The 14,134-nt window shown below is 44.5% G+C and overlaps 1 protein-coding gene across 2 annotated transcripts in view; it reads left to right on the forward strand.

Annotated features, from left to right (window-relative positions):
* The window catches only part of LOC139368616 (bridge-like lipid transfer protein family member 3A), a 61,407-nt gene that overhangs the window by 16,808 nt on the left and 30,465 nt on the right, over positions 1 to 14,134 (forward strand). For both annotated transcript variants that reach the window (XM_071107696.1, XM_071107697.1), the window contains exon 2: positions 7,393 to 7,555. In XM_071107696.1, the coding sequence (XP_070963797.1) occupies positions 7,393 to 7,555 (163 nt within the window). The remainder of the gene's footprint in view (positions 1 to 7,392; positions 7,556 to 14,134) is intronic.

Genomic DNA, 14,134 nt, shown 5'->3' on the forward strand with positions numbered 1-14,134 from the left:
TTTAGATATTGTTTCAGGCTTGTTTTCTGAAAAATGAAGAAGAATGGAGACCATTTTGTAAGTGGACTGTAGAATGAAGCAGAGCTGGTTTGCGCTCTTCGTTGTTTTTCTTTTCTATTGAATACGTTATTGTCCGGTTGAAATATTATAGATTATTTAGACAATAGACAACCTGAAGATTAATTATAAACATCGTTTGACATGTTTCAACGAACTTTACTGGTACTATTAGGATGTATTCGTCTGCACGTTGTGACCGCCTTTGAGCCATGGATTACTGAACAAAACGCGCCAACAAAATAAAGAAGGACTTTATCGAACTAAACAAACATTTGTGTAACAGGGACTCTTGTGACTGCAACCAGATGAAGATCAAAGGTAAGTGATTAATTTTATAGCTATTTCTGACTTTCGTGACTCCTCTACTTGGCTTCAAATCAAATCAAATCAAATTTTATTTGTCACATACACATGGTTAGCAGATGTTAATGCAAGTGTAGCGAAATGCTTGTGCTTCTAGTTCCGACAATGCAGTAATAACCAACAAGTAATCTAACTAACAATTCCAAAACTACTGTCTTGTACACAGTGTGAGGGGATAAAGAATATGTACATAAGGATATATGAATGAGTGATGGTACAGAGCAGCATAGGCAGATACAGTAGATTGTATCGAGTACAGTATATACATATGAGATGAGTATGTAAACAAAGTGGCATAGTTAAAGTGGCTAGTGATACATGTATTACATAAGGATACAGTCGATGATATAGAGTACAGTATATACGTATGCCTATGAGATGAATAATGTAGGGTAAGTAACATTATATAAGGTAGCATTGTTTAAAGTGGCTAGTGATATATTTACATCATTTCCCATCAATTCCCATTATTAAAGTGGCTGGAGTTGAGTCAGTGTCAGTGTGTTGGCAGCAGCCACTCAATGTTAGTGGTGGCTGTTTAACAGTCTGATAGCCTTGAGATAGAAGCTGTTTTTCAGTCTCTCTGTCCCAGCTTTGATGCACCTGTACTGACCTCGCCTTCTGGATGATAGCGGGGTGAACAGGCAGTGGCTCGGGTGGTTGATGTCCTTGATGATCTTTATGGCCTTCCTGTGACATCGGGTGGTGTAGGTGTCCTGGAGGGCAGGTAGTTTGCCGCCGGTGATGCGTTGTGCAGACCTCACTACCCTCTGGAGAGCCTTACGGTTGAGGGCGGAGCAGTTGCCGTACCAGGCGGTGATACAGCCCGCCAGGATGCTCTCGATTGTGCATCTGTAGAAGTTTGTGAGTGCTTTTGGTGACAAGACGAATTTCTTCAGCCTCCTGAGGTTGAAGAGGCGCTGCTGCGCCTTCTTCACAATGCTGTCTGTGTGAGTGGACCAATTCAGTTTGTCTGTGATGTGTATGCCGAGGAACTTAAAACTTGCTACCCTCTCCACTACTGTTCCATCGATGTGGATAGGGGGGTGTTCCCTCTGCTGTTTCCTGAAGTCCACAATCATCTCCTTAGTTTTGTTGACGTTGAGTGTGAGGTTATTTTCCTGACACCACACTCCGAGGGCCCTCACCTCCTCCCTGTAGGCCGTCTCGTCGTTGTTGGTAATCAAGCCTACCACTGTTGTGTCGTCCGCAAACTTGATGATTGAGTTGGAGGCGTGCGTGGCCACGCAGTCGTGGGTGAACAGGGAGTACAGGAGAGGGCTCAGAACGCACCCTTGTGGGGCCCCAGTGTTGAGGATCAGCGGGGAGGAGATGTTGTTGCCTACCCTCACCACCTGGGGGCGGCCCGTCAGGAAGTCCAGTACCCAGTTGCACAGGGCGGGGTCGAGACCCAGGGTCTCGAGCTTGATGACGAGCTTGGAGGGTACTATGGTGTTGAATGCCGAGCTGTAGTCGATGAACAGCATTCTCACATAGGTATTCCTCTTGTCCAGATGGGTTAGGGCAGTGTGCAGTGTGGTTGAGATTGCATCGTCTATGGACCTATTTGGGCGGTAAGCAAATTGGAGTGGGTCTAGGGTGTCAGGTAGGGTGGAGGTGATATGGTCCTTGACTAGTCTCTCAAAGCACTTCATGATGACGGATGTGAGTGCTACGGGGCGGTAGTCGTTTAGCTCAGTTACCTTAGCTTTCTTGGGAACAGGAACAATGGTGGCCCTCTTGAAGCATGTGGGAACAGCAGACTGGTATAGGGATGTGAAATGTTGTATGCTTTTGTAAGCAGGGCGCTGTCCTCAGATAATCGCATGGTATGCTTTCGCCGTAAAGCCTTTTTGAAATCTGACACAGCAGCTGGATTAACAAGAAGTTAATCTTTAAGCCGATGTATAACACTTGTATCTTTTATGAATGTTTATAATGAGTATTTCTGTATTTTAAATTTGGCGCGCTGCAATTTCACCGGATGTTGTCGTGGTGGGTCACTAGCGGAACGCCTATCCCTATAACAAAATAGTCCAAACTGGTGAAGTGAAATGAGAAAAAAAACGTTAAAAAAAATATTCTAAAAAATAAAACACGGAAAAGTGGTGTGTGCATATGTATTCACCCCCTTTGCTATGAAGCCCCTAAATAAGATCTGGTGCAACCAATTACCTTCAAAGTCACATAATTAATTAAATAGATTGCACACAAGTGGACTTTAAGTGTCACATCATCTGCCACATGATCTCAGTATACAGTGCCTTGCGAAAGTATTCGGCCCCCTTGAACTTTGCGACCTTTTGCCACATTTCAGGCTTCAAACATAAAGATATAAAACTGTATTTTTTTGTGAAGAATCAACAACAAGTGGGACACAATCATGAAGTGGAACAACATTTATTGGATATTTCAAACTGTTTTAACAAATCAAAAACTGAAAAATTGGGCGTGCGAGTAATTGCAATTCATCTGATCACTCTTCATAACATTCTGGAGTATATGCAAATTGCCATCATACAAATTGAGGCAGCAGACTTTGAAAATGTATATTTGTGTCATTCTCAAAACTTTTGTCCATGACTGTACATGTCAAGTAAACAATTTCACAAATTTGTCTGTTCTTAATCTTTGCCTTGCTTTAATAAAGACTTTACACTTTCATTAGAACAGCCTCTCTGGTATTAATTATAATTTATTTAGTGTTTACACTGTTCCAAGTTGTCGGGGACATTATATTTATTATAATAATAATAATTACGCTCCATTTTCTTGATCTAATTATTGTTATTATTACTATTATTATGGTCATCCTCATGATAATAAGTAATGTCATTATCAGTAGTAGGCTTAGTATAGCAGCCTTGTATAACCACCAGCTGTAAGCCTAAGAGCGTATCCTGTTCAGTCTTAATACCATAACAAACTTAGGACTGACAATATTTCAATACTTATATAGGCTACTGTGTCAGTCAGTCAATCATTCATTTGTTTGTCATCACACAGCATGCGAGTCATTCATGATTTAAAATGCAATCAAGCGTTTTAGTTTGAAATTTAAAATAAAGCAAGCCTCGAATAATTAGCTTAAACAATAAATAAACTGTTCCATTTCGGCAATTGCATTACTTTATTTATTAAACAGTGTACGTAAAGCATCAGACAAGCTCAGTGAATATTGTTGATTTGTTTAAAACATCGGCTGTGTCTATATATGTAAAAATATGTTGATTGATCGAAAGAACAGACTGATTTTTTTTGTCGGGGACAGCCCTAATGTGGAGCATAAATTACAATTACACAAGAAACACCACCTCATTTCTTATGAGATTTCAGGATGGTTAGCTGAATAGTAAAACACATGTTTTATCATGGGGGGGTGGAAGGGAGTGTGGTGTGGCCAAATGTTTTTATTCATGTAGGTTACGCTGTTCTGCAAAATCATCCTGTTGTCCCCCATTTGGGTATTTTAAATGTGGACATCCTTGAGCCGACCCCAAAACATGTCCGAGGAGAGATCGAATCGTCTCCAAATTGGGTTGGGTCTGTATCTGACCCAAATGGATTCGAAATGTAAAAAAATTCAGCTTTATTGCCGCACAATCCAGGTAAATTGTTTTGACTAGCCTGGCAGTGAACTTTACATTCATTTTCTGTTGTATCTAAAATAGGCTAATTGATTTGTGATCTATAGTTAGATATTGAATATTTGAGTAGGATGATTTGTTTAGGATCAACGCCAGACTTAGAGCAGCGAATAGTTGTATCCTAATATTTTGTAGGTCTATTCTTTTACTGAGCAACATTACAATATAGCATATTTAACTGATTTGATCAGCACTGGTTTAGACTTAAGGTAGGTGTGCTGCCATCCTGTTAGAAGGTAACAGATTATTTTATTACAATGGTTCAATTGGATTTTCATTGTGTGCAATGGTGTTATTTGCCCCCTAGTGGATGTTTCTGGTACTTAGAAAGACTACGCAAACAGAAAGTAGAGAATTTGTTCTGCACGCATAGAAGCAGCTACAAACAACGCTACGGTGCAGGTCTTTCAATGTAGTTATTTCTTGTCACGCTTCAGCCTTGGAAAACATTTGTTTGTAAGTTCAATTCAAGCATTTAGCTAATGATTATAATCTTGTTATTGATAGAGTTGCTTACATGTCAATGTTGGTTGCATTTACTCACAAATTGCAATGCTTTTCATGTATGTCGTTAGCTGTATTACTTTGCTCGTGCGTCATGCAAACGAATTGTAAAATATACAATACTGTAGTTTGTTACTGTTCCTAGTGTAATATGCTTTGTTATTCTACATAAATGGTTGTACATTATTAGAGTAATGAAAGGAGCTAATTACCATATGAGTAACAATTAGCTATATGGTTTGGCATCATGCCAGATGCATGGTACCTTAGCGCGTGCTTTGTATTTATGCAACTTCAAATGTATAATATACAGCTACAGTATGTCGGTGTGAATTGAATACTAAAATATATTCTTTTCTGTATTTTGCAGTTTCACAACATAAACGTTTTCAATATATTCATTCAAGAAAAGTCACGCCTTGGGAGTTTTATTGAAGACTTAGTTGTTAGCTATCTGTCTAGTTTTGCATGGGAACGCAACTCAAGGGCAGAATAGTAGGATATAGTCTGTTTGACCAGAAAGCTTCAAAATCAATTCAGAAAGTATTCACACCCGTTGACTTTTACCACTTTTGTTTTTACAGCCTGAATTTTAATATGAATTATATAGAGATTCTGTGCCACTGATTTACTAAACACTATACCCCATAATGTCAAAGTGGAATTATGTTTTTAGAAATGTTCACAAATTCATTCAAATGAAAAGCTGAAGTGTCTTGAGTCAAGAAGAGGGAAGATAATGAAAGTTGACAGAAGTAAGAAAAGGTAGACCTACTAATTAGTGTTTTTACTGATATTAAGTTTGTTTATAAATTATTAAGTGATTCAAACACGGAATTCTGTTGATTTAATCAGTAACGAAATTACAGAAAAATCAGTAATGGAATTATTGCAATTGGCTACAATGGGAAATCCATAGTAGTCACAAACCACAGTTGGGTGACCTGCTACAGTCATATCTTCCACTGGCATACTGTTATGTTCAGCTCATAACAGTTTTCTTTCTGTCTTGTGGTAAAAGCAAGGCTGTAAAAACAGTCTAGACAACCCTTCACTCTCCCTTGCTCTCTGTCGCTCTCTCTCTTCTCTCGCTCTCTCTGTCCAGTTAATGTCACCTCTCCCGGCTCTTACTGACACCTACCATGACACCTACCCTCTTAACATTTACTTCAACAAGCATCCTTTCCCACTGAACCAATCAGAGGTTTGTTTCACAAGTTTGGACAGCACAATTCAGTACAGGAGAGTACAGAACAGTAAAGGAAACAAAAGTCGAATACAGTAGCGCACACGAGTAAAGTACAGTATAATGTACTGTACTGAACATATTTACTGTACTGTGCTCTACTGGGATGTCCAAACCTTTGACACATAGATGGCTATGATTGGTTTAGATTTGGTCTGGTCCGGGCCAATCAAATGTGGTCTTTAGGGGCGGAGCTCATTCGAATAATATCCAGTGTTTAGAATAATACACAAATATGCAAAATAAGGATATTGTATATTTTTACCTATTCAGGATACATCACCATGAAGAGAATTCCATTCATAATTACGTATTTCTGTATAGTACAGATCAGGGACCCATAATGACCCATAATGTAATTCCGTTCATGGCTGTAAATCCACTTGACCTACTACTGTGACACTCAAGGTGCCATGTCATGGCTGACACCCCATTCTTTCTGCAGACATCTTTGAATCAGAATTCAGAGCAGATGTGTAACCGTTTCTGGAAAACGCGGTCGCATAAAAAACCTGAGGGAGTTTTACTTCAATTCTGTTACCAAACTTTGCATCTGCACAGTTCTTCCAGTAAATGTGTTAATTGTATGGTTTGTTAAACTTTGAAATCAATGGTTTTTGTTTGGCATACATTTTAAAGTGAGAAATCTGTCAAAGCATAATACAATTTCCGTGGAATTGCCCTACAGCTGACGACTGATAACAGGCATGTTCCTGTACTGGAAGGCTAATTCAAATCTTGTTGGACTTCGGTTGATGCTCTGTTATACTGGTATCCCAGCTTTCCAAATGTAGCCCTCTCATTAATAAAGTCAGGCTGTTGGAACTTGCTATATACCAAAGGCTGCACTTGGCTTATTAGGCTACTGGACGAGCCCCTGACATCATCTTGAACCAGGGTTTCACTTGTCTCAGTAGCATTACAATATGTTAACCAGACAGTGGACTGGTGAGTCAGACCTCTCGTGTATTGGCATTTATCTATGTTACCACCAGCCAAAACCCAAGCAACACCAGCCTTTGTGTTTGGGTCTGAAATGTCAGGTTTTAGTTTTAATGAGTGCAATAAAAGGTCATAATTGTTAGTCATGGTGAGTGTGGTAGATTGGAACACTTAACTGGTCTGTTTGTTGCCACATGCTGGTAATCATCGTTTCAGAAAACGTTACAGCTAGCCTACTCCTCACCACCGCCGTTTCACTGTGTGGTTTTGCTCTGGCAAATGGCTCAGCAGTTAATTTTAATCTGTAGTGGAGCGTAAGGTCAATGAAGCCAGATGGAGAGCTATGGTGGGACTCTGGCCGGGACTCTGGCCAAGACACTGACTGTTACTACAGCCTGGGATTCAATTAGACCTACAGCATGAACCTCACAATTACATCTCACTGCCAAAAGCCGACCTTGGTCAGACTAGCATCTCATTTCAATCACAGTGTCTCACATAGCTTCCTAAACCTTGTAAACCACACAAACATATGTAGAAATTGGTGAACGCAGCAATATGTCTGGTTTACGTCACACACATCTCAGTGGTTTCCTTAACTAAACCTCTCTCCCATTCCTTTGTATGAAGGTTCACCAAGAACCTGTCCCCAGACAAGATCAACCTCAGCACGCTGAAGGGCGAGGGTCAGCTGTCCAATCTGGAGCTGGATGAGGAGGTGCTGCAGAACATGCTGGACCTTCCCACCTGGTTGGCTGTCACCCGGGTCTACTGCAACAAGGCTGCAATCAGGGTGAGACAACTGTGTTCTTCTGATAAACCATGTCAAATCCATATCAGTCTTTCCCTAGGGCTGTGGCGGTCATGACATTTTGTCAGCCGGTTATTGTCATGCAAAATACTGCCGGTCTCACTGTAATTGACCATTAATTAACATAAACAGGTTTAGAATCTCCAGGCCTCCACACTAGAGGTCAACCGATTATGATTTTTCAATGCCGATACCGATTATTGGAGGATCAAAAAAAAGCCGATACCGATTTAAATCGACCGATTTTTATATATATGTGTGTGTGTAATAAATGACAACAACAATACTGAATGAACAATGAACACTTTTATTTTAACTTAATATAATACATAAATAAAATATATTTAGTCTCAAATAAATAGTGCAAAAACAGTGTTGGAGAAGAAAGTAAAATTGCAATATGTGCCATGCAAAAAAAAGCTAGAGTTTAAGTTCCTTGCTCAGAACATAAAAGCTGGTGGTTCCTTTTAACATGAGTCTTCAATATTCCCAGGTAAGAAGTTTTAGGTTGTAGTTATTATATGACTATTTCTCTCTATACCATTTGTATTTCATATACCTTTGACTATTGGATGTTCTAATAGGCACTTTAGTATTGCCAGCCTAATCTTGGGAGTTGATAGGCTTGAAGTCATTAACAGCGCTGTGCATCCCAGCATTACTAAGAGCTGCTGTTTGAATGAATGCTTATGACCCTGCTGCTGCCTTCCACCGCTCAATCAGACTGCTATCAAATCATATACTTAATTATAACATAGTAAACACACAGAAAGGAGAAAAGGCAAAGCAGGAAAAAAACGCTGGTAGGCTTGGACATACAAGACAAACTGGCACAGAGAGACAGGAAACACAGGGATAAATACACTGGGGAAAACAAGCGACAACTGGAGGGGGTGGAGACAATAACGAGGACAGGTGAAACAGATCAGGGTGTGAAAATACCCCCAGGGGCGCCACCTGGCGTCCTACCTGGTTGTCCAGGGTGTCGGCGGTGAAAGTTGGCGATGAGGGCTGGATCCAGGATGTCTCTAGCAGGAGCCCAGCACCTCCCCACCGGGGCAAAACCCTCCCAGTCAACCAGGTACTGGAAACCCCTGCTCCGTGGTCACCCAGGAGACATCTCACCCTGTATGCCGGGGGGGGAACAGAAGACAAAAGAACTGAGACACAGGTTTAATTCTAGACACAGGGAACGTAGGGTGAATATGGAGGGTACGGGGTAGCAAGAGATGGACAGCAGTGGAACTCAGGTGATGGGAAAGGGACCAATAAAATGGGGGCACAGTTTGCGGAACTCTACCCGAAGGGGCAGGTCCCGTGTGGACAGCCATGCCATCTGCCCAATGCGGTAGCGGGGAGCTGGGATCCAGCGACGGTCCGCTTGTTGACGATACCTGGAGTTGGTCTTGAGAATAGCCGCTCTGGCTCTTCTCCAGGTACGTCGACAGCGGCGGACAAACATCTGGGCCGAGGGTACCCCAACTCTGACCTCCTGCTCTTGTTCAGGGAAAAGTGGAGGCTCGAGCACTTCGAAAGGGGAGAGTCCCGTGTCATAACTGGGGAGAGTGTTCTGGGCATACTCCACCCAGACCAGTTGACGGCTCCAGGTAGTGGGGTTGGTTGAGACCAGGCACCTTAAGGTGGTGTCCAGGTCTTGGTTGGCTCCCTCCAACTGACCGTTAGTTCGGGGATGGAATCCGGATGACAAGCTGGCCGACGACCCAATAAGGGTGCAGAATGTCTTCCAGAACTGAAACGAGAACCCAGATCGGAGACCATGGATCCGGAAGACATGCTGCACCATAAGCTGGGCCGCCTCCTTGGCAGAAGGTAGTTTGGGGAGAGGGATGGAATGGGCAGCCTTGGAGAACTGGTCGACTACCGTCAGAATAACAGTGTTGCCATCAGACGGAGGGAGCCCAGTGACAAAGTCCAGAGATATGAGACCAGGGACGATGAGGAACCGGTAGTGGCTGCAGGAGGCCTGAAGGAGCTTGCCGTGGAGTCTTGTTTTGAGCATACACTGTGCATGTGGTGACAAAGGCAGAGACGTCAGGGACCATTGTGGGCCACCAGAAATGTTGTTGAAGGCAGGCTAGTGTATGACAGGTCAGCCTGGAGGAATGAGCCCATTCCAGGACCCGGGACCGGACTGGATTAGGGACAAACAGCCGGTCAGCCGGCTCCCCCCTTCCGGTCCAGGCTGGGAGCGTTGTGCCTCACGGACCAGGTTCTCAATAACCCAATCCACAGTGGCAGCAAGGCATGAGGTAGGGAGAATGGTTTCAGAGGTCAAGGGTGTGGCAGAGGAACTGTATAGACGGGAGGGCGTCAGGCTTCACATTCTTAGACCCTGGGCGGTAGGAGATGGTGAAGTTAAATCTGGTGAACAGGAGGGCCCACCGGGCCTGCCTCGAGTTGAGGCGCTTGGCTGTGCGGAGATCTTCCAGGTTATGGTTGGTCTAGATCAGGAATGGCTGTTCTGCTCCTTCCAGCCAGTGCCTCCACTCTTCCAACACCGTCTTCATCTCCTGGAGTTCTCGGTTGCCAACATTGTAGTTTCTTTCAGCAGGATTGAGACGATGGGACAGGAAGGCACAGGGATTAAGCTTCTGGTCCTGGGCAGATCGCTGGGACAGGATAGCCCCCACTCCAACATCTGAAGCATCAACTTCCACCACAAATTGACGCGAGGGCTCCGGATGGATGAGGATGGGTGCTGTTGTGAACCAAGGCTTCAGGTCCACAAAGGCTTTGTCGACAGGTGGAGACCATTTGAATGGTACCTTGGGAGAGGTGACTGCCGAGAGGGGGGCCACCAGGGTGCTGTAGTCCTGAATGAAATGGCAGTAGAAGTTTGCAAAACCAAGAAACCGTTGCAACTGCACCCTGGATGTTGGTTGAGGCCAATCCACCAATGCTTTCACCTTTCCAGGATCCATCTGAACATTGCCCTTAGCAATGACATCCCAGAATGGTGACAGTAGAGCGGTGGAACTCACTTCTAGGCTTTCACGAACAGTTGGTTCTCATGGAGCCGATGAAAGACCTGTCTGACATGAAGAACGTGTTCTTGGGCAGACCGGGAAAAAAAAAACAGGATGTCGTCAAGGTACACAAACCGGTTTAGCATGTCCCAAAGCACATCATTGACCAAAGCCTGGAAAACAGCTGGAGCGTTGGGGAGTCCAAATGGCATGACCTGGTACTCATATGTCCACTGGCTGTGTTGAAGGCTGTCTTCCACTCATCCCCCCTCACATATCTGAACCAGGTGTTAGACATTTCGAAGGTCCAACTTGGAAAATATGGTGGCACCCTGGAGAGGTTCAAACGCCGAGGAGTGTTAGGGGGTAACAATTCTTGACAGTAAGGTGGTGTAGTGCCTGGGAGAAGATCAATTGCACAATCATAAGGACGGTGCGAGGGAAGGGAAGTAGCACGTGCATTACTGAACACTTCCAGGAGGTCATGGTATTCTGTGGCGATAGCCGACATCCACAGTCTTGCTAACATTCTGAGAAAGGTGACTTGAGGAAGGCTGTGCTGCTTGTACGCAGTGGGAATGGCAAAATGGGCTCCAACCTATGATGGAGCCATGAAAATCCCAACACAACATGTGGAGATGTAATGAGGAACTGTATTGTCTCACTGATTATCAGAAACCCATAATTGAACGGGCACAGTATTATTGGTGACTTCCCCTATAGAGCGTCCGTCCAGTGCCCTAGCATCCATGGGCACAGAGAGAAGCAGAGTGGGTATACCAAGCTCCGAAGCTATCATGGCATCCATAAGATTTCAATGAGTCAATGAGCACTCAGAGAGACTTAGAGTGGTCTCCCCACAGCACAAGAGCTAAAATGAGTGTGTGGGTGATGGGAATTAGGGAAGTCCCAGTCTGACTCACCATGGTACTGGTACCCACTAAAGACCAGGGTTTCCTAATAGGGCAGGTAGCAATAAGATGTCCTGCCCCTCCATAGTACAGACAGTTACTGTTCATCCTCCATGAGCGCTCCCAAACGGAAAGGCCTAGTTCTTCCGAACTGCATAGGCTCAGGAGTATCCAACTCACCCGTCGTAGATTCACGAGAGTGTTTGGGTGGCTCTTGGAAGAGCTGCCTTCGGAAACTTCCGGATTCCATAGGAGGTGACCATGCCATATCGGGTGCACCCGAGACCAGACCTCATCTCACTCTTGCGTTTCCTTAGGCCTCCATCACTTTTAATGGTTAAAGCGGTAAGGGAGTCAAGGTCCACCGGCAGTTACCGAGCATCTAGCTCATCCTTTACCTCAGATAATCCGTGCAGAAAAGTATTGAAAAGAGACTCCTGATTCCAGGTACTCTCAGCGGCCAACGAGCGAAAGTCCACCGCATAGTATGCCACACTACGGGAGTTTTGACTTAAGTCAAACAGTTTGCTGGCCGCCTTTCTCCCGGATACTGGAGACTCAAACTTCTCACCTCTGCCATGAATTCCTCCAAATGACCGCAGATGGCAGATTGTTGTTCCCAAACTGCCGTAGCCCAGGAGAGCGCCCTTCCCGACATTAGCGTAATTATATACGCTATCTTCAATCGGTCTGAAGAAAACGAAGATGGCTCTAGCGCAAAAATAATCGAGTACTGAGAAAGAAAACCCCAGCAGGTACCAGGAGTCACCAAATATCGTTCTGGAGGTGGTAAGCGGGGTTCTCGGGGAGTCGGGATAGGCTGTACAAACTCAAATCAAATCAAATCAAATCAAATCAAATTTTATTTGTCACATACACATGGTTAGCAGATGTTAATGCGAGTGTAGCGAAATGCTTGTGCTTCTAGTTCCGACAATGCAGTAATAACAAGTAATCTAACTAACAATTCCAAAACTACTGTCTTGTACACAGTGTAAGGGGATAAAGAATATGTACATAAGGATATATGAATGAGTGATGGTACAGAGCAGCATAGGCAAGATACAGTAGATGGTATCGGGTACAGTATGTACAAATGAGATGAGTATGTAAACAAAGTGGCATAGTATAGTATAAAGTGGCTAGTGATACATGTATTACATAAGGATACCGTCGATGATATAGAGTGCAGTATATACGTATGCGTATGAGATGAATAATGTAGGGTAAGTAACATTTATATAAGGTAGCATTGTTTAAAGTGGCTAGTGATATATTTACATCATTTCCCATCAATTCCCATTATTAAAGTGGCTGGAGTTGAGTCAGTGTCAGTGTGTTGGCAGCAGCCACTCAGTGTTAGTGGTGGCTGTTTAACAGTCTGATGGCCTTGAGATAGAAGCTGTTTTTCAGTCTCTCGGTCCCAGCTTTGATGCACCTGTACTGACCTCGCCTTCTGGATGATAGCGGGGTGAACAGGCAGTGGCTCGGGTGGTTGATGTCCTTGATGATCTTTATGGCCTTCCTGTGACATCGGGTGGTGTAGGTGTCCTGGAGGGCAGGTAGTTTGCCCCCGGTGATGCGTTGTGCAGACCTCACTACCCTCTGGAGAGCCTTACGGTTGAGGGCGGTGCAGTTGCCATACCAGGCGGTGATACAGCCCGCCAGGATGCTCTCGATTGTGCATCTGTAGAAGTTTGTGAGTGCTTTTGGTGACAAGCCGAATTTCTTCAGCCTCCTGAGGTTGAAGAGGCGCTGCTGCGCCTTCTTCACGATGCTGTCTGTGTGAGTGGACCAATTCAGTTTGTCTGTGATGTGTATGCCGAGGAACTTAAAACTTGCTACCCTCTCCACTACTGTTCCATCGATGTGGATAGGGGGGTGTTCCCTCTGCTGTTTCCTGAAGTCCACAATCATCTCCTTAGTTTTGTTGACGTTGAGTGTGAGGTTGTTTTCCTGACACCACACTCCGAGGGCCCTCACCTCCTCCCTGTAGGCCGTCTCATCGTTGTTGGTAATCAAGCCTACCACTGTTGTGTCGTCCGCAAACTTGATGATTGAGTTGGAGGCGTGCGTGGCCACGCAGTCGTGGGTGAACAGGGAGTACAGGAGAGGGCTCAGAACGCAACCTTGTGGGGCCCCAGTGTTGAGGATCAGCGGGGAGGAGATGTTGTTGCCTACCCTCACCACCTGGGGGCGGCCCGTCAGGAAGTCCAGTACCCAGTTGCACAGGGCGGGGTCGAGACCCAGGGTCTCGAGCTTGATGACGAGCTTGGAGGGTACTATGGTGTTGAATGCCGAGCTGTAGTCGATGAACAGCATTCTCACATAGGTATTCCTCTTGTCCAGATGGGTTAGGGCAGTGTGCAGTGTGGTTGAGATTGCATCGTCTGTGGACCTATTTGGGCGGTAAGCAAATTGGAGTGGGTCTAGGGTGTCAGGTAGGGTGGAGGTGATATGGTCCTTGACTAGTCTCTCAAAGCACTTCATGATGACGGATGTGAGTGCTACGGGGCGGTAGTCATTTAGCTCAGTTACCTTAGCTTTCTTGGGAACAGGAACAATGGTGGCCCTCTTGAAGCATGTGGGAACAGCAGACTGGTATAGGGATTGATTGAATATGTCCGTAAACACACCGGCCAGCTGGTCTGCGCATGCTCTGA

This window comes from Oncorhynchus clarkii, chromosome 16 (genome assembly GCF_045791955.1).
Source record: "Oncorhynchus clarkii lewisi isolate Uvic-CL-2024 chromosome 16, UVic_Ocla_1.0, whole genome shotgun sequence".
In the NCBI taxonomy this organism is placed as follows: domain Eukaryota; kingdom Metazoa; phylum Chordata; class Actinopteri; order Salmoniformes; family Salmonidae; genus Oncorhynchus; species Oncorhynchus clarkii.